A 23,959-nucleotide genomic window follows, 5' to 3' on the forward strand; every position below is an offset into this window, starting at 1 on the left:
GTGAGCAGATCATTCCACTGTCTCTGGAACGGAGTTCCCTTACGACCGCATGTGGTGACAAGTGCGGTCATAGAACGGCAGAGGCCGGGTCTATGGAGCCTTGTACCAAGGGAAGTGGGCCTGACACGGGTCTGGGAATTGATAGGGACGGCTGATAAATGAAGCGACCCTTCGCGGTGCGCGGATGTCGTGGGATTAGGTTCGTCATGCATGGTTAAGAAATTCGAATCGATTCGTCTGCCTCTCACAATTTGGGACTGCTTGATCGCTATGCTACGCTGAGTAAGAATGGAACTTGATGATGATGTTAATATTAATGCTTGTCATAAATTGTTTGGAAACTATGCTTGTTTAGTATAGTTGCTAACTTAGATGGGTAAATGAACTTAGAACTTGTGGCTAAAATATTGAAAGTAAGGACCTACTCTAGTCGCTTTTGGCAAAAACAAACCCTAGAGCCAAAAAGCTTGCATGTTTAAGTGTTGGTGGATTAGTACCACCGGTCGGTTAAGTCTTGTTGAGCGTAGTCGCTCAGCCTTGTTGTGGCATATCTCTTTCAGGTGATGTTGACACCTCTGAGCTTGCTGCAAGTGGCACTTGGCCTCCCTAGCTTCCTCCTGGTTGGACGGTAGAGTGGGATCCCTCCTCGGACGGCGAGGATCGGGATCATTGATGTCATGATCGACTTCGTCATGATGTCCGGCAATGACGTTAGCTTCCGCTTATTTATTTCTGCTGCTTGAAACTCTGCAAACTGTGTTTGAATTTCGAACTCGATGTTGTAATAAATTGATGCACTTGTTTAACCTGGATGGTCTATTGTAATCTCTGGAACCACTAACCTTCACGTCAACTATGCTTTCTCGATCCTGTGTTAAGTGGTTTATTGGATGAAATCCAACGGACCACCAAGTTAACTTGATTAAAGTACATGATCGCGTGTTAGGCGACTTAAATATGCTTTAGATAAGTTAATTTGGGCGGTTCCGCCACACACACCACCCTCGGGCACGCCCGCTAAGGATGGACGGCCATGCACGCTCGTGCCCAGCGCCCACAACCCTAGCCCCGGCCGAGGGCTATAAATACCCCCGTCCGGCAGCCACTCCGCCCAACCATTCACGCTCTGGGGTTTTTCCCTTCACCGCTGCCACCAACCTGAGAGGAAGAGAGGGGAGGGGAAGGAAGGAAGAGAAGGAGAGGATGAGGAGAAGGGAAGAGGGAAAGGTCGCGTTGGAGCCACCATCGCGCCGGAGAAGCTGCTGCCCTGGGGAGAGGAGAGGTCGGAGCCGAAGCCGCCCGCCACCGTCGTCGCCGCCGGAGGGAAGCTGTGCCGAGGAGGAGCTATCGCCACCACCGTACCGCAAGCCTCCACCAAGCCGGCGACGTCTTCACCTCTGCCCCACCGTGAGCACCGTCGCCCATCCCTCATTCTTTCCTTGGCACCTCTGACCGACTGTCGAGCCGTTGCCCTCATGTCACGTGTTGTCCAGCCGTCGTGCTGCTTGCTAGGCAGGAGCCGCCGCCGCCATCCCGCGCAGTCGCGCCCTCGCCACGGCCCTGGGATGCCGGGACACCGCGAGTGTCGGTTGGCCGTGCCGCGGCCGGGGACTTCCCCGTGACCATGCACATGCAGCCGTGCCTCGCCACATCGCCCGCACCGCAGCCCAGCCTCATCCCAGCCAAAGGTGAGCCTTTGGTCGGGCCACAGCCCCGCCGCGTCGTGCCGCCGCTCCATGCTGCGTGCCCACCTTGCCGCCGACGTCCACCTGCTCCACGCTCATGCCACGCCAGCCTCACCATGGCGTGGCATGCCACGCCACGCTGCCGACCGCCGCACGCTAGCCCACATCGGGCCGCGACGTCACGCCGTGTCATGGCATCATAGGCGCGGTCACCGCTGCCTAACCCCGCGACGTTGCGCCTCGTCGCGCCGTGTTGCACCGTGATGCATTGCGCCCGCCATGTATGTGCCACGTGGTGCTAACTTGTCAAAGGGCTGGGCCCACTCATGGGGCCCATTAACTGACTAATGGGGGCCGCTGACCAGTGGGGCCCATTTGATTGCTGACCGGTTAACGTTGACCAGGTCAACGCAAACGTCACGCTGACGTTAGCCAACACATGGCCCCCTCCCGTGCTTCCACGTGACGCGACAGAACCTGACATGTGTCACCCTAATTAATGAATGTCCGAAATTAATTAAATAATTAAATAAATCCTTTAATTTTATAAAATTCATAACTAATTCATTTGAACTTAGAAAAATATGAAACGAGTTGCATTAAATTCATAAAATCGAGCATGTGCTGTTTGTAGCTAGTTTGGTGTTATTTTGATCTTTTAAGTTTGGATTTCTTGGAGTTTTTTCTTAGATGTATTGCCTATAAATTTATATTGCGTCGTATCTCGTTCTGTTCAAACCTGAGCTACGACCTGGAAGACTCTCAAGACCTCGACTACACCAAAGAGGACCTCAACAATAATGGATAAGGTGTCATGTCACTCCTAATCATATAGATCCTACGAATACTTAGTTGCTAGCGTTTTATTTATGATGCTTGGATGATGATTGATTGCATAGCCTATGTTTCTAGCCATTACTTGATAATTGATTATCCTATCATCCTTGTTACCTACTTGTGGGCTAGCTATAGACCCCTAACTAGTCCACCTTACTTATATCCATATATATGTTTTTGAGTTATGGATGGGCATATGCCATGATTTTGGTGATGGGATTTCTTGTACACTCTCGCATGTGTTTTGGGTGAGTGTGATTCCTTGATGTGTTTTGGCGGGAGCGAGTCGCGGTTGGTACTGAGGAGTACCTTGCTAGGGAAGAGCATTTTGGACTCTCTCCACGCCCTTACCTGTGGCGGGTACCTTGTTTGACACTAAGGAGCAGGTGGCGTACTTGTACATTGCAGGTGCTTCGGCACATACTTGTGGAGTGGAGTGCTCGCTCTCAGCCCCTAAGGACCGAGTCAGTTTACCACCGGTCACTGTATCTATTTTCGTATATACCGTTCGCCTTGTTATGGGCGGGGTTCGGTCCAAGACTAGTGGTGGATAGTACTCAGCCTGTAGGCGGATTGGAGGATCAGTGTAAGGAGTTCGAGGCGTTGACCTGCTCTGACCATATGCACCCTGACGTGGATAGGTTTCAAAGCTTCAAGGCCCTCAACTAGTGACGGCGTGCCCTGCAGTTGAGGACGGTTCCAGACTCGAGGAAATAGGAGAGTACTATCCACTTACTAGGGTTCCGACCGTTAGATGGGGTTTGAACGGATTGCTACCGTTCAGGCTCCATCCGTGCGGGTATAGTTGTACAGCCTCTGCAGAGTGTATAAACCTATGGCTATAGTCCGTGTCCACTGATTATGGTCAGTATTGTTAACTACCGCTACTTCTGACTAGAGTTATATTATACTTCTACCTTCCCTTTTTGAGATAGGCCGGCATTTGCCGTTGAGATGTGAGGGAAGGGAACTCTTACATCACCTAGTGTGTTTGGGTGCTGGATTCTTGGGTGAAGGATCTGGTGATTTGTGACGACTTCCTTGATGTGAGGTGTTGACCTCAGAGATGATATTGCTTTGATGCATCCTTGATTGTTGCTGCTGCTGCATAAACCTCCACAACCATATATAGGTTTACTCATGCATATAGTATTATTCCCCTGTTTTCTTGGCTTGCTGTTTTTGGGTGTTGATATGGCCTACCCGCTTCTCAGGTAGATGGTGGCTTTTGAGGGTCGGAGCCCGACTACGACTTCGACACCGATGGATGGGAAGACTAGGGATGGTCACTCACTCAAGTCGCCTCTGGAGATGATGTTCGCCACGCTACATGTTTCCGCTACGTAGATGTTTTACCTTTCATGATTCAGTCCTGATGGACTTGTACTGGCATGTGCCGAAGTGATGTACTCGATATTTATGATAGTTACTCTGTTGCTGCTCTATTTTTTTCTGTGTTGGTATGAATTTGTACTATCTGAGACAGGGATTCGCATGTGATAGCCTTCCTAGGACTATCACGGAGGTGCGTAGGCTTGAATTCTCAGAAAGGGGATTCAGGTCGTTTCAAGCGACCGACTTGAATGCACCGTGAATCGTCCTCGGAGGAAAAAGCGGAGTGGCCCAACGAAGAGCACCTCGATCTCTGAAGCCAGGCGTACGTTGAAAGGTCACATGGTCCACCATGTGGAGCGAGGGAGTCGTACAAGAGCCAGTTGGAGGAGTCTGTAGGAAGGCCGTATTTCCTGTTGTACTCTGGAATATTCTAGGAATCCAGCCATTGTGTAACGGTAAATTGTAATTGTACTTTATGGCAGTTGATCTCCCTATAAAAAGTGGAGCCACTGTAACTGATGGGACGGCTGGTCCGAAGCTAATAAATGTTATTCACATTTACTATTTCGCATTTATGGTTTCTAGTTCGTCTTTAACTTCAGCTTGTAGATAGGAAGTTAGGATAGACACTCGCTAGGAACACTTTGCCGGGGGAAGCCTTGTTCCTGCCGAAGGTGAGCCCACGAACTGTTGTGACAGAGTTCACTTTGAGGCCATCCTCGAAGAACAATTTGCATCATATTTGTTATTGTTCCTAGTGTTTTATTGCTCGTAATAAAATACAAGGAACTAAGATTCAAATAATGATAAATAGAACTCCAATAGATAGGTTACATTTTCCAAAAATTCTTGGCACCAATTTGATATTTTTGTGATTTAAAATAAATTAGTTATGAATTTTTTTCATCAAACCAAAACTTTTTAAATTTCTAGAAAATGAAACACTCTTGAAACCACCCAAAGGGACAACTTTACCCAGTTTTTGACACTTGGATGTAAGGATGGGGCTACATTGGTGGCACTAGGTGCGACCGCTCCCAGAAAAAAAAATCCATAATCACTTATCACTTTTGCATTTTCACCACGTTAGAATGAATATTCTACATATATTGTGAAGTGGCGCATCCCCTGTATTTTTGTCAAGTTCCGCCCCTGCTAGGATGGCCCTCCATGTCCAGTTTTGTGGTTGTGGGTTGAAAATCAGATTTTTTGTGTAGTTGAAGGATGAAATTTGGATAACATGCGGTTAACTACATATTTTCTTGAAGGATGAAAAATTAGTTTTGCAGCTTTTTTGCAATCTTTTATACAAAGTAACTTTTAGATTTTTTAATTAAAAATGTGTTCTTAGAAAACTTTCCATAAACAATTTTCTAAGGAACTCCACAAATATTTTATAAATGGTCATGACAGACCATCCACCGTACACAAGTTTGACCGGTTTAGCCTACTTTCTTTTCTTTCCTTTTTTTTTTTCAAAATCATCCCCTCGCAACCTTTTGGCCACCAGCACCCGGTGGCCGGTGCGGGCTAGCGTAGTCACGTGTCGTCCACACTTTTATTAACTTTTATGTTACGTACTGCCGTACTGGCGAATTGCGAGCTGCCATGGGGGCGGGCCCACGCCTCAGCCCGGGGAGGCGGACCCACCGTCAGTTCCCATCCACCCAATTTCTTGTGGCTCTCTCCGCCCGCCTGCGCCAGCAAAGCACTCCCTCTCCCTCCATCCTCAGCCAGTCATCTTCCCCGCCGCCGCAAGCTCCACGTCGCTCCCTCCTCCATCCTCCTCCCGTTGCTCCCCACCGCCCGGGCACCTGTACTGAGCTGGACTGGACTGCCGTGGAGGCCCGTCCGGCCCTGCGCTGCTTCCCTCTTCCGCCCCTCCCTCGGTAAGGACGACGAGCTGTGTCTGTCTGGCTGCTTTGCTTGCTCGGATCAACAACTCTTACGCCTTCCTGCTGTTTCGCTGTGCGAGCCCTCGTCTCGCCGTCCAGTTCTCACGCTGCGCGTACGGTTCATGCCGACGCTATGTTCTAGTGAATCCATGCTCTTTCCTCATTTCCTGACGTGCTACTTCTTGTAATATCCTAGTCCATGTGTAGTGTGATGCAAGATCTTCAGTTATGTCAGATACTTTTCAGCTCTGCATCTGAGCACTATACCAAGTCAATGTTTGGAGCATAGTCTGCTGTCTAAGTGTGGTTCCCTACTTGTGCTCCATGCATCTTTAGTGCACTAACCACAGTATGTTGGGCAGACTGCAGACAGAATTTTTTTGTACCACAGCATATCCTGGTTAATTGCATTTCTTTTAAGTTACTGAATCTGAAATCTGCATCACGGACCAGGCTGAAGAGCGGTCTTCTACCAGCATGGTATCATGGTAGAGAACGGAGTACAGCTGACACTGACCTCCACTTTGACGAGCACCGGAAAGGCAAGAATCAATGGAGACGGGATGAATAATGGACCACATGACAAAGTAAGCATCCAAAAGCACAGTTTTTTAGTCATCGCTAGCTGTCCATGTCATCGCACTGCATTGTTCCTCTGCCTAACGTTTGAAAGGGGAAAAAACATTTTCCAAAGCTATACGCGCTGAATTAACTTACTGCAGTATGTAGTTGCATGTAGCAATAAGTTTTCCGACTATGTTGATATGCCGCAAGTTTTTCTTTGCATAATACATAGAAGACAATTCTGTTGTGTATCAGAAGTTTGGTTCCTTACTTGGTCTTGGGGTTTAAATAAATATGGAAACACAATCAGCATATCAAATCCATATCGCTCGAGGATGGCCTTCCTACTGTTCTCTCCCTACTTATTTCCAGTTACAAGAAAATATTCCTTGTGTTTCAGGAGAAGCAGGAACACAATGGCGCTTTACAACCATCAAAAGGCCAAAACCAGCAGCTGTGCACAACATGTGCAAAAGGGCATTCTTGCCAATCGGTCATTAACCGGACAAGACAAATGCGTGCTCTGATCAACTCAAAGAAGCCTTACCAAGCACACTCTGTATTCAAGCACCTGGTGGATGAGGGACACAAGCCTTCGCTGGTCACATACACAACTCTACTGACTGCCCTGACAAACCAGAGGATGTTCGAGTCGATTCCATCACTTCTCGCTCAAGTTGAGCTAGCTGGATTGAGGCCAGACTCCATATTTTTCAATGCCTTGATCAATGCATTTGTCGAGGCAAAGCGGATGGGTGAAGCAATAAACACGTTCTGGAAAATGAAGCATTCTGGCTGCCACCCAACAACAAGCACCTTCAATACACTAATAAAAGGATATGGCATTGTAGGCAAACCAGAAGAATCACAGCGTGTCTTCGACATGATGGGCGTTGAAGAGTCAGTCAGGCCTAACTTAACAACATACAACATTCTTGTGAAGGCCTGGTGTGACCAGAGAAATGTTGAGGAGGCCTGGAGCATTGTGGGAAAGATGCGAGCGAGTGGTCTTGAGCCCGATATTATCACCTACAATACCATAGCCAGCGCATATGCCAATAATGACGAGACATGGAGAGCAGAAGAGCTCATTGTGGAGATTCAGACTAGAGTGCGCACCAGCGAGCGAACATGGGGCATAATCATTGGTGGTTATTGCCGGGAGGGCAGGTTGGAGGAGGCACTCCGGTGCGTCCGGCAAATGAAGGACGCAGGAGTCATCCCTAACGTCGTTATCTTCAACACGTTGCTCAAGGGCTTTCTCGATGCAAATGACATGGCTGCAGTCAATAATGTGAGTTCAGGACAAAACATTCCACTTCTGTTCATGTACATGCCAGGAGAATGAATTGTTTAATCTTGTGTTGATGTGATGCAGATCCTTAGGCTGATGGAGCAGTTTGGCATCAAGCCTGACATTGTCACCTACAGTCACCAGTTGAACACATTCAGCTCGCTAGGCCACATGGCCAAATGCATGAAGGTGTTTGACAAGATGATCGAGGCAGGAATCGAACCAGATCCTCAGGTGTACAGTATTCTTGCCAAAGGATACGTCCGTGCTCAGCAGCCTGAGAAAGCAGAAGAGCTCCTGCTGCAAATGAGCCAGCTTGGTGTCCGCCCAAATGTCGTCACCTTCACGACTGTCATCAGCGGGTGGTGCAGCGTGGCCGACATGGATAGTGCCATGAGAGTCTATGAAAAGATGTGCAAATCAGGCGTCCATCCCAATCTCAGGACATTTGAGACTCTGATCTGGGGTTACAGTGAACAGAAGCAACCATGGAAAGCTGAGGAAGTCCTTCAGATGATGCAGGAGACTGGTGTCAAGCCGAAGCAAACCACCTACGGTCTCATTGCTGATGCATGGAAAGCTGTTGGTTTGATAGAGAACGCCAAACAGGCAAATGGTTCCTCCAACGGTTGCCATGCGAGTGACGATTCAGATCATTCAGATGACAGTAGTAACATGCAAATATCAGAAAGTAACAAGCTTCAAAGTTTTGAAGAAAGTAATGGACATGCAATGAATGGTCGAACACGTTCCAGTTTTCTTCAGATGACGAACGCGCTAGGCAGCGGTGGTATAGATGCTGCCAAGATCCCGAAGGCCAGAGAATTTCCATCCAAAAGATTGAAGGCTGTTAAAAGCACATTCTTACTACAAAGATCATACCAATTTCAGCTACGCCATTCTGTGTTTTGTAGAAAACAGCTCCAGAAGAATGGTGGACTCTACAGTCAGAGTGTCAGCTCATTCAAAATGGTGTTTCTCTAGTAGAGACTGCATTTTTTTTCTAGTAGATGTACACATTGGCCTGAAGCTGTAAAATTTCTTGGTGTTCCAAGTCTTCTGCCTTTGATTTGGGTCAATTGTATGATTCTGTATCAATTCTTGCAGTGCCAAGCATTTCAAATGTTCAAACAATTTTGCAAGTAGTCTCAAAATATTTGCTTTACAATAGTAACTGATAATCTGTAAACTTCATGCTGAACTTGCCCCCGGAAACTTTCCCCCAAAAAATTTGTCCTTGAAATTTCTGACGCTTTGGTGTTCGGACAGATTATGCAGGGATTCTTGATGTGGTGTGGATGACCAACTGCTTCAGCAACCACGTGAAGAACCTGGCATAAAATCACACTATTCAGATTTCAGAGGCACTAGGAGGCAACCGGAAGATTCAACAGTGTCATGTATCAGCTGTATATTATAACGTATTCTTAGTGTCACTGAAATTGAGCAGTACAGAGTTATTTTCTACTTGGATTGTGACCACATCTCTGCACAATTGTTGTATTATGCTGTTCTTACAGGGTTGCTTCTTATTCCCTGCAGAAAGATCAGAAGCATTTAACCATGGCTCATCTTTTCAATAAACTATGCTTCCGATGGGACCACTAGGTCTTCATGTCAGTACTTTCAGGTTTCTTTGTGTTTTTTCTTTTAATGTTTCCATACTACTAGTTAAGTGATATTGACCTTTAACTTCCATAAGGATGACATATCGGTTTTGCATGTTAATACACATCACGCTGCTGTCAAACTGTCACCCAGCCATGATCTGCATACTTTCTTTGGATGCAAGGTTTCGGATGATGTCATCTTTCATTTGGATTGCGAAATGGACAGGGATGTTCCCAACTAGGAAAGGTGAGTGCGAGGATCTGTTATGGTCTTATGGACACATCTGCAGATCACGTGACTGCAACTCTGATGGGTGAAAAGCTCAACCTTACATCCATTGGCAACTCCAGTAATGGTATTATACTATTTTGATTCTTTTTGTGTTTCAAATTTGATGCTGCTTAATGTGACGAGACAATGAGAGCGATTTATGCTCCTTGCTCCAAAAGAAAAAAAAAGGTGATGCCTGCTTCATGTGTTGTTGCGCAGGTGGTTTCCTCATGGTGACAAGCTCTGGGCTGAGATCCCTCCAATTCCACATTACCTTGAGAATCGAGGCAATATAAGGTATGGAATCTAAGAAAAATATAGACATTTATCGTTTTTCGGCTCCACGCAAATTGAAATGTTTCTTCTTCCTTGACTGGACTGAAGTAACAAAATTGAACTAGTGATTTAGCAAAAGAGCCAAGACTGAAGGCCCTGGGAATCAATTTGAAGTGCATGAAGAACATTCTTCCGCAAATGTGACTGAACCAACCCCACCGAACTGGAAGTTCTGTCGACTCTAATTTTCAACAGTGATGCGAGGGTAACAACCCATCAACCTGGGGCAAATCTATAGCTGGTCGCAGGAGGATGTTATCTGATGATGATGCATTTGCTTTGAAGTTTTCAAGTGTAGCAAAATCACTCAAAACTCTTGTGGATGTTGAAGCAGCAAATAATACAGCTATCGCGAATGCTATCCAGATTGCATTTGCCAAAGAACTTGAGGCTCAAAACCAGGATGCTGAAAGGAGGGATCAATTGTTTGATGTGCTAGAAAAATTTAATCATGTTCCATTGTGAAGGCTGCTCTTATAATTTGGTTGGAACGAAGCAAAGTTGAATCAAACATGAGCTTATTCGACAAGTACTTCAAAGTGCTAAATAAATAGTGCACCTCTAGTGCCCTCTTGTGTGGTTCACCAATGTATGAACTCCATTTTGCTGTCGGCCTGGTCATTTGTAGGAAGAGTGGAAATTTTGGTTTGAATAAGTATGTACAGGTTCTAATGTTCTATGGTATCTATGTGTTCATGAATCAATACTTCAAAAAAGTTGATATGTAACTAACATGAGAATTTTGTTTCCTGATTGGTTCATGAACAAGGGTATTATAGCAAACTAAAATATTCGCTATCCCTATCACATTCAATACCAAACATGGGCATGGGTGATTGGGTATGGGACACTATATCCCATCCCATCTCATCTCTTTCCCATACTATGTTGGCTACTTGAGTAGTTCAGTTAACGATAAAGCTATGTTGTTATAGACTTATGTGGCTTCTTATCATTAAGCTCCGACAATCCGTAATTTCATAGTGTTTGTGTGCTGGATGTCAAACTATACCCTATTATATGTTTTTATAAAACTATACCCCATTATTTAACTTCGTCTCAACTAATTAAGTTTCTGTTAAAAGGGTCCAATGTTATAAAGTCCATTCAAGCTCGGTCTCACTAATGGTGTTGGGCAAAAGCATAGCATGCCAGCAGTAAATAATCATGCACATATCAACAGTTTCTGGCATTTTACGGTAAGCCCAATGCACTACACTCAGCTCTGTTTCGGACAAAAGTGGCACCACATCGCGTCGAAATTAATACTCACATTGCGTCAAAATTAATATTCCCTCCGTTCCAAAAAGACAAAACAAGTCATTCTAAATTTGTTACACGAATGTAGTTAAACACTGCAAAACTTAAAAAATGCTAGGAGCTCTTGAAGACTCGAACATTAGTTAGCTTTCCCAGTAGGAGTGTATTACAAGAAATTACTCCCTCCCTCCGTTCATTTTTACAAGGTGCAAACAAGATTCAAATTTTACCATTTTTAACCAATAATTTAGCCAACATTTTTTATTTTTATAATATAAATTTGATATGGTTAGATTTTATAATCAAATATATTCTTCAATAATTATAAATTTATAACTATAAACAATATAATGTATCAAAGTGTAATTTAGAAGAGCAAATATATTCTTCAATAATTATAAATTTATAACTATAAACAATATAATGTATCAAAGTGTAATCTAGAAGAGCATGTAAGTCATATCACACGTAAACGAAGAGAGTACTTACATCGGCAGTTGCATTAATTAGTAGGCACACACTTACGTTACGTTACAACCTTCTTCAGTATTTTTTCAGAATAGATTACAAGAATTTCTTTGAATCGGTCGGTGCATTAATTAGTAGGCGCACACCCACTAAAACGAGCATGGGAATACATTTACACTACACTTGGAAATTTTTAGGAATATATTACAAGAATATCAATTTACATTGGAGGGGTACATGAATTAATAGGCACGCATCATTGTCATTGGAAAGAAAATTTTAATAAATTACAAAAAAAATGTTTACATCAGTGTCTGTATTAATTAGTAAGGAACACGGACGTTTTACATTTAAGAACTCAAAAATCAGGGATAAGACGTGCAGTGGAGTCAAAAACTTCGGATGCAGGCGGAAAATGAGCAAAGGCGCAGGCAGTTGGAACGAACGTAGTGGACACCCAGGCACATCCATCATCAGTTGAGTTGCTACAAGAATCCCAAAGAAGTAACACAAAACAAGATAGATGCAAAAGCAAAATAGAGCTGTATTATTATGCCAAATACGAACAAAAAATATATTGTCCTGCAGAATAGTTTTGTAGCAATGAACCGATTGATACAACAAAGTTCATTCATTTTCCTTTTACTGTTAACACTAGTGGCAAATGGAGGGAACCAGGTTCACGAAAATCCAGCTGCATTGTGACCAAACAGGTGGATAGTGTGTGCCCTCCAACTCATGCCTCTAAACCTCCTAAAAATTTACCACCAGTCTATACCTAAAAGATCAAATGTGCAACAGCTTCAAAATACAAATTTCTAACAGACAAGTCTTTGGGTCCAAATCAGGGCATAAACCAGAAGGAACTTGAGCCAGCCAGGTTTCGAAAATTATACCAAAACATTGGTGACCCCGAAATTACAAAACCAATGAATCCAGAGTTTGGCATGCCAATTGCTAAGTTATCATGGTAACCAACCACACAACTTATCAGTCTTTCCAGAAAGTAACGAGGGGTAGTGTAGTCATCTTAATGATTTCTTGGTCTTTGTGCAAGGGAAAATATGCCGAACAGAGGGAGTAAATCTCTGGCCAAATCATTTGCAAGCAGCTGATCACCAAATTATGCATGCAGCGAAAGGGAAAGAGTGGGTCCTTCTCAATAGCTTAATGATATCCAAACTAATAACAGCTACAATCAAGTGTAGTATAGAGTAGAAGTAAAGGTGTTCAGTTGCTCTGAGCAATACAATCATCTTGCTAAATAACCTTAAAGTCTGATTACACTTCTATCAAAAATCACAGTAGAGTAGGTCAAAGAAGCTGCACAAGCGGGCTACCTATTTGAGTAGTGGATAAAATCCACGAGCAGGTGAAGAAAATTTATAAGTTTAATCCCAAGCAGCCCAATTTTGGGAGAAATATTCCCAAGCAACTTTTGTGTGTGTGTGTGGGTGGGTGGGTGGGTGGCGGATCTTCTATGGGCAACACTACCAGGCAAACTAACTAAAGGCTGGAAAGTGGTCAAAATGTTACACTGGGATGGGACACACTAGAACCAATCGGCAATCTCATTAAATAAGTCTAGGAAAGTCCTAATGTCACTCCTTACACGGAATGAGCATGTATCCACACAATCAGTTATATCTCATGTTGTTTCCTACAAATCATACAAGCATAGCAGTTCATGATGGCCTCACACAAGTACATAAGTGCAATCATTAGTGTGCAAGCGATTGACAGATGATAGACTAGCTTAAGTACTTCAGCCATAATCTATATGGGAAAACTCTGATAAAAAAAAGTTCAAAGTGCATTGTAACAAAAGCTCAATACGTATCTTTCCTTACCATCATTATCAAAGCATGTCATCCTTACCAAGTTACCATCGTTAGGAAAGCATGTCATCGAAACCATCATTAGGAAAGCATGCAAGTATGACAGAAGAGCCCTCGGCTGGAAATTATCCTACACTTTCCAGTTTCTCCTTTACAAACAAACAGCAAAAGACAAATGATTTAATGATCACCTTGGAAGAAACGCATCTACAAAAAGAGGCCACCAGCAGCCAAAATATATCACATGTGAACAATCACATCAAACATAACTGAATAAGCCATGCGTCCAGCTGTAGTGAATTACAAACCTAAGTAAAACTGAAGTGATTCATCTACAGCAATTAGTGTCCATAGGGTTCTAGTGAGATCCTATTCTGAACCCCAAACCTATGATACTCAAACCATCACTAACTCTAGTGAACAAGTACAACTCCAGTATTGGTATCAACAAGCTCTGCCTACATGATTCAGGCATCAGTATTCATATGAGAACCAAACATTTTTCTTCTATCTTTTCTCTTCTTTTTAGAACATTACAGCACAACCCACACATGCATCCTTTGGTTCTGAATCCCATTTCAACTAGACACCATCTATTCTATCTTCCTACATGCTCACATCCCATCTCACGGCACCGTTCAAGCTACAACTCCCAGCTCAAACCTCTTCATATTTGTGTTTTCTTCCACCCTTCTAATCCTCTCGTTAACATTAAGGGATGCCATCACAGGCAAAAAAAAGAGTACCAATTTCAATGAGATGGACTTTGTTACTTGGGGCAGCTATGTTGTTGTTTTGCAATGAGATAGACATGTCAATAGCTCTAATCCACGTTTTAATCAGGAATGCAGCAGATTTTGTCCTCCTTTTTGGATTACAGCATTGCTGATTCCATGATAAGTATTCATTAAAGATTATACAGCATCAATCCTTAGAAGTATACAATTAAGGTTTTGGGATCTAATCTATAAGCAAAACTAGTTATTCTATGCACTGGAAGTACCAGAAACATTTTTCCATTAGCCCCTTATCAAAAGTTTCCAATGAAAATTTACCATTTTTATGCCCATCCAAAAAACAATCAAATAATGAGTCTTTTTTGCAAAAGCTTCAGTGTGGTGTACTAGAATGAGGTTGCCATATACGAAACATGGACCTAGTTGAAAGACACAGGAGTCATATATTATCATATATAGCAGATTAAACGGTACTAGCAATTTAAGAATTTCCACAACATCCAAAAAGGTAACTACAGGAACCATAAAGGCATGTGAACTCTGCAGATCAACATGGCAACAAAAGTTTGGGACCATTACAAGTTCCACTTCACATGTGCTGAACTGCATGAACAAGAAGTCTGAAGAGATCTCAATTCTCAATTGCCTTTGAAACGTCCATAAGCATCAGTATTCAGTAGCAACCTGGCAAAAAAAAAATGGAAGTAACCAACTGAACCATAGGGGCAAAATGGTTGTACTTGTGGATCACAATGGAACCACCTCGACTCACCTTCAAAATCACATCAAGGGCTGAACCAGCTAACACCTAACGCCTATTTCCACGAAAGTGTCCTTTCCCAGCTACCTTTTTGTTGTGGAATGACTTGGGGCCGCCATAACTCCTGAGTAAGAGGTGAATCCAGAGTGTATAAGCAGGGAGATGCTTAACTTTGGACACTCAAAATCAGATTAGTTAAAAAAAACTATCTCACAGCTTTTGCCTCTTTGCAACATCTTGCTTCATTTTCAGGACAATGTCCATCGCACATTGCTGATGTTCCCTTGTCTGTACATGCAGATCCAGGTTCTCTGCACTCCCACAGTTAAACATGCATATTCGGCACCAACCAACATTCCCATTTCTCAAGGGTCCACCCTATACAGAACAACAAATAACAGCTTAGCTGTCAACTAATACATAATCAGCAATAAACAAATGGAAAGTGATAGTGAATTGTAACATAAAGAATAAATTCATGCACTAGCACTAATGACCCACCAAACCAAAGTGTGCTAATTCTTTGGGAAATCCATGCTGAGCATAGTCAGCAACAAGATTAGGATCACCTGGATGCATGTGACCTGCAAAATGGTGGCTAGAAGGTTCAGTTAAATGCAATGGCCATGTTGATAGGGTTCTCCACACCCAACCAAAAACATGTAGACTAGAGGAAGGAAAGAATCACCAGGGTTAAAACGAGTTGGAGGGTACTCCGGACCCCCAAAAGAATGTTGTAAATTTCCAGGAAGGTTACCAGAGCCAAGCTGGACTTTATGGGGAGGACCATGAGAACCACCACTCATCCCTTGAGCAAATGGACCTGTAAACCATTCAAATTTAATAGAGGACATCATTGGCATATCATTCATGAACCAAAAGATCTGCTGCCATTCAAGTCTTCCACAAGTTCAGTTACTAAATCAAGCATAAGTTATGCATATCATTTCAAAATCCATACCTGGGTTTCTGAAAATGGGCATTCCATCAGCTCTATGATGATCAAATTCTGCACCATGTGAAAGAAAATCAGGGTGACCGGCAGTAGCATTTGGCTTCCTTGAAAAATCATCATGCAAGCCTACAGGAAACGGACTTCTCTGGTTTGGAAATGGAGGCCTTCCTGGTATTGAATCAAGGAAACCATCAGGTCTACCTAAAGCGCTCTCAAAAGGTCTAGGACCACTTGGGATGCCCTGACCATCCAGATGCGCTGGCCCTGGAAATTGCTTCAGTCTGTCTTTCACATTATCATGTCTACCAGGATATGCTGCATGTGACCTGAGATGTTCTCCTGAGCTGTTGAACCCCTCTTCATGGAAAGCCCTTCCACTTACAGGTGGATGGCCCAAATGTTCGACAAAAGGAGGCAACATTGCATCATGATGACCAGGTAATGGAGCAACCATGTGTGGCTCTGGCCGAATCATACCAACACTCCCAGGCTGTGACGTTGGCATCTGAATCTGGTTCTCTCCAAATGGCCTTGGTGTCATTCCAGAATGAAACAAACCATATGGTTGCTGCAACGGAGGCCGGTTATTTTCAGAGAAACCATGCTTATGACCAGGATGCATCATATGCTGAGGAAGCAATCTATCCGGTCCAGTTGGATGTTGTGGTCCCATGCCTGGGGGCACATAGGAGCCCTGTCCTGCATTTTGCTGTGATATCTGCTGAAATGGTCTTCCTTTCTCATGATTAGTAGATGCATCTGAAGCCTTATGGTCTTTGCCTCCCTGTATAACTGGACCATGCGAATTGCCTACCCGGTCAGCAATTCCACCCCTCCCAATTGAACCATCTACACCGTGTGATGCAAAACCAGTTTGCACTGCATCTTTTCTAACACCACCAAAACCATTCTGTTTGCTGTTCATGTTTTCATCACCCAATGACTGCAACGTCGTAGGTCTCATGGCAGTTGATACAGCACCATTATTTTTATTTTCACTAACAGCAGTATTATCAGCAGCACTGCTTGTATTTTCTGACTTCCCTGATTTTGAACCACGTGTTTCCAGATCTAAAGAACCCTGCCCAAAAGGTTGACCAACAGCAGGTGACTGAGTTCTAAGCATTGTTGGCTGTTGATGTTGAAATTGCTGAGGCGGTGCAAGGTGACTCGCAGGTCCGACAGATGAAGTTTGAACATGTCCAGTATTACCAGGAATATGCTGTTGTGTATAAGGCTGACCAGGTTGGGAAAGCACCAGTTGTTGTGGTAAGGGTGTTCCTTGCTGGTATGGTTGAACTGATTGTGAGGAGACAGATGATTGCGGAGGCAATCCTTGCTGTGGCGCCTGGAAAGCGATGTTGGGTTGCATTGGTGGCCACTGAGCATGGTACCCAATATGTTGTTGATTTTGTGTTGTCTGCTGAATTCCCTGAGGAGGCAGCATAGCTGGCTGTTGGCCTGGCACTGGAGGACGCATCGGTGCAGGATGCTGCGAAACAGGTGCTTCTTGGCGAGATGTGTGTACAGGTTGTTGCAATAGAGCTCCATGTGGTATCTGCTGCTGTGGATATGAAGCATTCTGTGGATGCATATGATGTGTTTGCTGAGCATAGGCCTGAGGTTGCGGGTAAGATTGCTGCTGCGCTTGTGGAATTTCAGGCTGGGTTTGAGTGTTTAGCTGCATCTGAGGTTGAAGATTTTGCTGTGGAGGTAAAGCTTGCAGATTTGCATGTTGCTGTTGTGGAGGTTGGGCTCGTACATGTGGCTGCACTTGAGGAGTCATTGCCTGAGTAGAGGTAATAGCAAATTGCTGATTACCAACTGGAGTAGGAGCTGGTGTATGTGCTGCAGGTTGCACTTGGGGACCAGACAGTTGGAGAGGTACTTGACTTTGTGGTTGCAGCTGTGGAACTTGAGGGGCTGGCTGAATTGATTGATGAGGCTGTGACTGACCTGCAGGTAATTGAAAATGGGGAAGATGGGGCTGGCTTTGGGGTTGGGATTGCATCATGTACTGTGGCTGGGAGGACTGCACTTGAGGCTGGACATATGTAGCAGGTTGTGCAGATCCTTGCATCATGTTTTGGGATGGTACTTGCAATGGAGGTTGCGGGTATTGCTGATACACATGCTGGTACTGGCCATATTGTTGGTATTGCTGCACGTAAGGGTTGCATCCAGGGTGCTGCTGGTGGTAGTACTGTGAGTATTGGAGCTGCTGTTGCTGGTAACATTGCTCAGCTGTTGGAGTTTGTGAACCAGAACCAGATGTAGCTGAAAAGGAAGGCGGCAATGTTGTGCTTGCTGTGGTTGCACCAGCTGCTCCCCCTCCTGTTGCTGATGCAGAATCTGCTACAACTGTGGCTGTAGTTGATGGCAGGGTTGTGGCTGTACCTGCAGCAGATCCTGCTGAGGCAAGTGATGGATCTTGGGTGACTGCCTGAGTTGCCACCGCTGGCTGCACCTGAGTACCATCAGTTTGTTGAGTTTGAGATTGTACACCCTGCGAATAACAAAAGGATAAAAAGAAACTATCACTAACAGCACAGTTCTAGACAAGCTCACAAGCATTTGAAGTTATTTTAGACATGATGGACATACATTGCAGAGTTGAGCATGTTCTTGCACTTGACGATGCACAATTTGTGTCCCACAGCGATTACAAATAACAGGGGAGTTTCCATATGCACAAGTAGTACCATGCGTGATACAGGCAGATAGCGTTCCATGCCATTGGCAGCCACTCTTATGATACAGGCAATGGACTGTGACTTTGCCAATTGTCTCAGCAAGGGTTTTATTTGATTCCATCAGCGGCTGCATATTGCAAGTTAGGTTGTAAGAGGAGCACCACTACTTCACATATGTGAACTCACTGTACATGCATACCTTGGAATCAGCTTCTGTGACCAAGTAGCCATCATAAGGGCAGGCTTTGGTGGTTGCCACTACATATGCCAAGCAGGGTTTGCAATAGAGATGTGTGCACTGGGTTTGTAGAGCCTCATTGGGATATATCAGTGTCCGACAAACAGGGCAGAAATATTCACCAGGAAGGGATTGAATACTCGAGATACATTCATTATCAAAACCCATTGCTGCTATGCTCTGCCCAGTCAAGTGTCAAGCCTGCACAGATAAATGTACATGCTGAATGTGACCAAAGTGCCGAAAACAGAAATCCAACAAAAAAAATTGCATGTCAACTATTCAGGAAACGATAAAGGATACTTCGCTATAAGAAACTATTTAATGATACGACAGCAAGTTACCAATACATGGCAGTCACTATACACTCACAGCATAAACACATTACATATAAAAAGCAAAACATTGAACTAATAATGCACCACTTCTTATAAATTATTCAAACACTTGTATAATACAGTGCCAAATAAAAGATCAGTAAAAGAATTTCTTAAGTCCTAACCAAATGGAGAAATCCTGCTTCCAGTTATTACAGATCAAAGGATCAGCATATAAAGAATCTAAATAATGTATTGTCGGTCACATCCCTCCATGGGACTGCTTCATTCACAACCACAGAAATGTGTCGTAAAAAGTGTGGCAAGAGAGTACTTTGGTCAGAGAAAAAAATTCAGGCTGTGACATGTGGCAAGTGCTTTATCACCATAGTTATGTCAGCTTACAAATCATGCAACCAAAAAACCTTCAGTGTTCAAGCACAATAGTAGACTGATATATAGATACAGAACATGTTCCTCTACCATTCAGAGTTGAAAGAAATCAAGGAGATACAATTGATATGGACAACATAAAACGTAATGTCAGCTAATAAATGCAGCAAAAGATAGCGCACCGCATCAGTAAACATTTACAATACAAAACCAATACCTAGCAACCTCCTGCCTTGCACCTATCTGCCACCTAACCCGTTTAGTTGCTATTAGGCAGTGTATAAAACAGTATATGCGCGAACCAAAGAATCACTAGTATATCAAAGATATTAATAAGATGGCATGGCCTAGTCAACTATAACTAATAATAAATATTACAGATTATTAAGCTAACAACAGTTTCTTAGGGACCTAAGGTGAGGCAAGGAGACCTACCCTGATCAAACGCCTAGGCTCTTATGAGGCGACACAATACTAATCTCAGAAACTGCAAAACATCCCTACTCTTCCAACAGATAAGCTTGGATGAAGTGCCACTCCAGGCTCGAAGCAGCACAGTTGCTCTCCCTATCACTCCAGCAGCGACTCCACTCTCCCTTGCTTGGTGCCCCTAGCCGACCAGCACACGACGGGACACCCCCCCCCCCCTCCTCCCAAAAAAAAAAAGAATCCTCTATCCTCACTGCTTTTGGCAAGGTGTCTGGGATGCCCAGCCCTCATGGAGCACACCGTACGAACACTGGTTACCAAAACTAGATAACTGCATTACGGAGCTAAGCAGAAAGCCAGAAACGATATATCGCAGAAAAAAGTGTAACTATAGTAATGGGTTTCATTAATTAATATAACTAAAGATAACCGTGCTTTCTATTTTCAGTGGAAAAAGTTATGCCAGGTCATCAAGTAGCGAAGCTAGCCAACTATGTTGCTTAATTTAGTGGAAACATTACATAAAGTGAAACGATATTAGCAACTTACATAGTAAAGCTGAAATTGTCTAGCTACTTATTATAAATTAAAGAAAGTAATCCATGCAGTGGAAACCAAATACAAGAGGAGCAAAAGAATTGATACTAATGAATAACATCACTGAAGCTGAAACGGGATACACCCATAACCGCCAAAGGAAACTTCTCCGTGCAATAAATAATACCATGCAGTAGTAACGCCACATCCATACAGCTACGAAACAAAAGGATGCCCAAAAGCAGTACATCCATACAGCTACGTAACAAAGAGGTGCCCAAAGCAGTGGCGCAGGCGCAGGACAAGAGATAAACAAGAAAGCAAATCGAGTGGGAGTGGATATCAACAGTGGTCTGAACATCAAGAATGGTTAACAATCAAGCAGGCCACCGCAGAGCATGATTTAGGCATCATCAACAAGCGAAATGGAGAATATATCAACAAAATGGAGAATCACTAGCTTACTACATCGCTACAAGCCCTAAAACATCCCATACATGCCACTCAATCACACATACATTCCTGCAGGCAAGAAAAATTCTGCTCGCAAAGCACGAGAAGACGGTAAACAGGAAGCAAGTCCAGCTAATCAGCTGCAATCCGCAATAAGAGATCTACGCAGGCAACGCCTCCCAACCTCCCTACTTCCACACACGAGCCCGAGAAGGAAGCAGGCTCCAATCCGCGAACAAACAACCACAAACGGTGCGAAATCGCAAGAGCCAAGCTTTGCCTACGGCATACCGCACGAACATAGCTCGCGACGGAACCCTAAATTCCCGATCATCGCACCGTCATCGCGACTAAGCATGTAACCAGGGGGAGGTGGAGACCGGTTTACGTACCTCGGCGATTCGAGACCCGGCGGCTCCAAAACCCTGGACCGGAAGCGGGGGTGGAGCAGCGGGACCCCAACCCTAGACCGGAGGCGGCTCCAGCGGTCCGGAACTCCGCTGGGGCGGGGAGGAAGGGTCGGTGTAGAACAGCCTCGGAGCCGATCCCGGCGGGGTGGATCGCCGGCGGCGCGAGGATGGCGGCGAATGGCGGCGAGTGTTTTGTCCCTCCTCTCGCTGCCACCTCTCTTCTCTCTCTCGTCTGTGTTGGCGGAGGGGGAGAACTGGGTGTGGGTCAGAGGAGGCGAGGACGACCTTGAGATGTGACTGACCGACTGGTGACGACCCCCGTTTTACGTGGATTGGGCCCTAGATTCTTGCGGATGGGCCGTTGATTCGCGGGCCGTGACAGTCTCTGCCAAGTAACCAAAACAACATCCATGCGATTTTTTTCCAACTATCGCCTCAGTTCTGTTTTGACTATCGAGCCACCAAACCAGGAATATTTGGTCGCCTAATTATTAAAATCGTTCATATTTAGCCATCGGACGATTTTTGATGGGTGGTTTCTGCTGACGTGAACTTCACATGGCGATGGGATTCACTTGTCATCCCTCCTCTCTCCTCCCCCTTCTTCTCTCCTCTCCCTCTCTCTTTTACGCCGGCCATCCCCCGCACCTCCAGCCGCCCCTGCACCTCCTGCCCCGCGCCAGCCGCCACCGCCCCCCGTGTCTCCCCTCTCCTGGCCGATTCTAGCTCGCCCGCGCCACACCCGATTCCAACGGGGGAGGCCGCCAAGGCACCAGGCCCGGCGATGGCAGCAACGTCCACCCCCCACGTGCAATCACCGCACCACTCACGCAGCTGCCAGCGAACGATGGCGCGGACCTTGGCGAGTGGCGGTGCAGGAAGGAGCGGGGCAGGCCCTGGCGAGCAGTGGAGGGGCACCTGCTTGCGGTGTGGAAGCGACCGGGCGTTCAATCGCTGGCGGTCCAGCGCGTTAGGGGTTCAGATGGGTAGCGCTTGAGATAGAGGAGGTGGAGGGCTTCGTGCGGAGGCTCTCACCGACGAGGGAGGTGCTCAGGTATGGCTGGAATCGAAGACGGTGGTGGTGACAACGCCCGGGTCAGGATACATGGGACGGTGACGCTCTGGTGGATGATGAGCGATGAGAACCGGTGGGATGCATGTGGCTCAGCGACGGCATCCTCGTGGTTGTGTGCATTCTTGTTGGCGTCGACCGAGGCAGGCGAATGGCTTGGTGAAGCTCGTCGACGGTGGCGGCTCTATCTTCCTGCGGGGGGCTCCAGCGGCGGCCGGCATAGGGGAGGTGCCGGGGAGGGGAGAAGGTAGGAGGGGCCATGGGGGCCAGCCATGGGTGGACGAGGCCGACGCGGGGGCCAGCAGTTGTCGGCGGAGGAGGAAGAAAGGGAGAGGAGAGAAGAGAGAGAGAGGAGAGGGAGACAAGAGAAGTGAGAGGAGAGAGGAGGGCTGACAGGTGGGCCCCGCCACCACGTGGCATTCACGTCAGCAAAACCACCCACCAAAACCACTTGAGGGCCAAATATGAACGGTTTTAATAGTTGGGTGGCTAAAGATTCCTGATTTTGTAGTTCGAGGTTCAAACCAAACTGAGGTGATTCTTTTTTTTAATAATAACATGGAGGAGTATTTTATAGACCATTGCATCAATAATATCCATACATGAAAATTTGTAAAACTATACGCGTGTCGGCAAACAAAATAGCGACAAGAGAATTACCGGCGCTTCATGTACCGGTTGGAACTTATCAGCACAATAACACATATTGTGCCAATTCTACCCTCAAATCCATGTAGCTTATCAACTTGCGCATAGCACGTGTCGCCGATTTCTTGGACAAGAAGCACTATGGGCTTATTTGGTTCGGACCTGAGAAAGCTGATTGATCCAGGCAGCAGTAACAGGCGTTCGATTTTGAGCGTCCGGGGTCAGATGTTGCTGCAACAGGGCTGCATCCAAACAAGCCCTATATACCCTTGTTAGCACGCTGAACGCTGATAGCACAGTGCTATAGGACACTAAATTTTGTTGGTATTAGACCCCTCCAACTGTTTAAGCTATGAACCATTCCATATTAGTGCATAAGACCACGAGCCACTACTCCAACGGATCAACTTTTAGCCCACTCTTCAAAGCTCCGTGGGACCTGTACCACCCACCTCTCTCTTCCCCCGCGTACCCCTCTCTCAATCGGCAACATGGCGCCGCAAGCTCCGCCGCCATCTAGCACTCGCTGCATGCTGCACCATGCTCGCCCGCCACCTTGAACCCCACCACCAGCTCAATATTCACCTTGTCGCAGCCTTGCCATATGAGCTATAGATGACCATTTGGCCCGTGGCTCGTGGCCCGTGGCCTGGCCCACGGCACGGCATTTTGGCCCGGTCCAGGCACAGCCTGGCACGACGGCACCACGTGCCGAGCCTGGGCCACTACCTCAGCCCGTGGGCTGGCCCGGCACGGCCTGTCCCATTTGGCCCGGGGGCCATAAACGGGCGGCACGGCCTGCCAGGCCTGCCTCAGCCCGGCCGTAACCTAGTCTCGCACCGCACCCCTCCGCTCCTACTGCTTCGAGCCGCCTCCCCGGTCTTCCCGTCGGCTCGTCCCCGCAGTCTCGCACTGCATCCGTCT

The 23,959-nt window shown here is 45.7% G+C and overlaps 2 protein-coding genes across 2 annotated transcripts; one reads left to right on the forward strand and one right to left on the reverse strand.

Moving 5' to 3' along the window:
* The first annotated feature begins 5,556 nt into the window (after positions 1-5,556).
* LOC117852730 (uncharacterized) lies at positions 5,557-8,804 on the forward strand. Its single transcript, XM_034734956.1, has 4 exons — positions 5,557-5,746; positions 6,206-6,339; positions 6,717-7,610; positions 7,695-8,804. The coding sequence occupies exons 2-4, from the start codon at positions 6,238-6,240 to the stop codon at positions 8,592-8,594; spliced, it is 1,896 nt and encodes a 631-aa protein (XP_034590847.1). The 5' UTR covers positions 5,557-5,746; positions 6,206-6,237; the 3' UTR covers positions 8,595-8,804.
* Positions 8,805-11,793: 2,989 nt separating this feature from the next.
* Positions 11,794-21,586, reverse strand: LOC117852729 (uncharacterized). Its single transcript, XM_034734955.1, has 9 exons — positions 21,298-21,586; positions 18,738-18,977; positions 18,450-18,665; positions 15,852-18,351; positions 15,579-15,713; positions 15,392-15,474; positions 15,105-15,268; positions 14,903-15,014; positions 11,794-14,814 (listed from the first exon to the last, which is right to left on the reverse strand). Exons 2-8 carry the CDS (start codon positions 18,942-18,944, stop codon positions 14,939-14,941), a joined length of 3,381 nt encoding a protein of 1,126 aa, XP_034590846.1. The 5' UTR covers positions 18,945-18,977; positions 21,298-21,586; the 3' UTR covers positions 11,794-14,814; positions 14,903-14,938.
* Between the last annotated feature and the right edge of the window lie 2,373 nt (positions 21,587-23,959).

The sequence above is a fragment of the Setaria viridis genome, chromosome 4 (genome assembly GCF_005286985.2).
Source record: "Setaria viridis chromosome 4, Setaria_viridis_v4.0, whole genome shotgun sequence".
Lineage (NCBI taxonomy): Eukaryota > Viridiplantae > Streptophyta > Magnoliopsida > Poales > Poaceae > Setaria > Setaria viridis.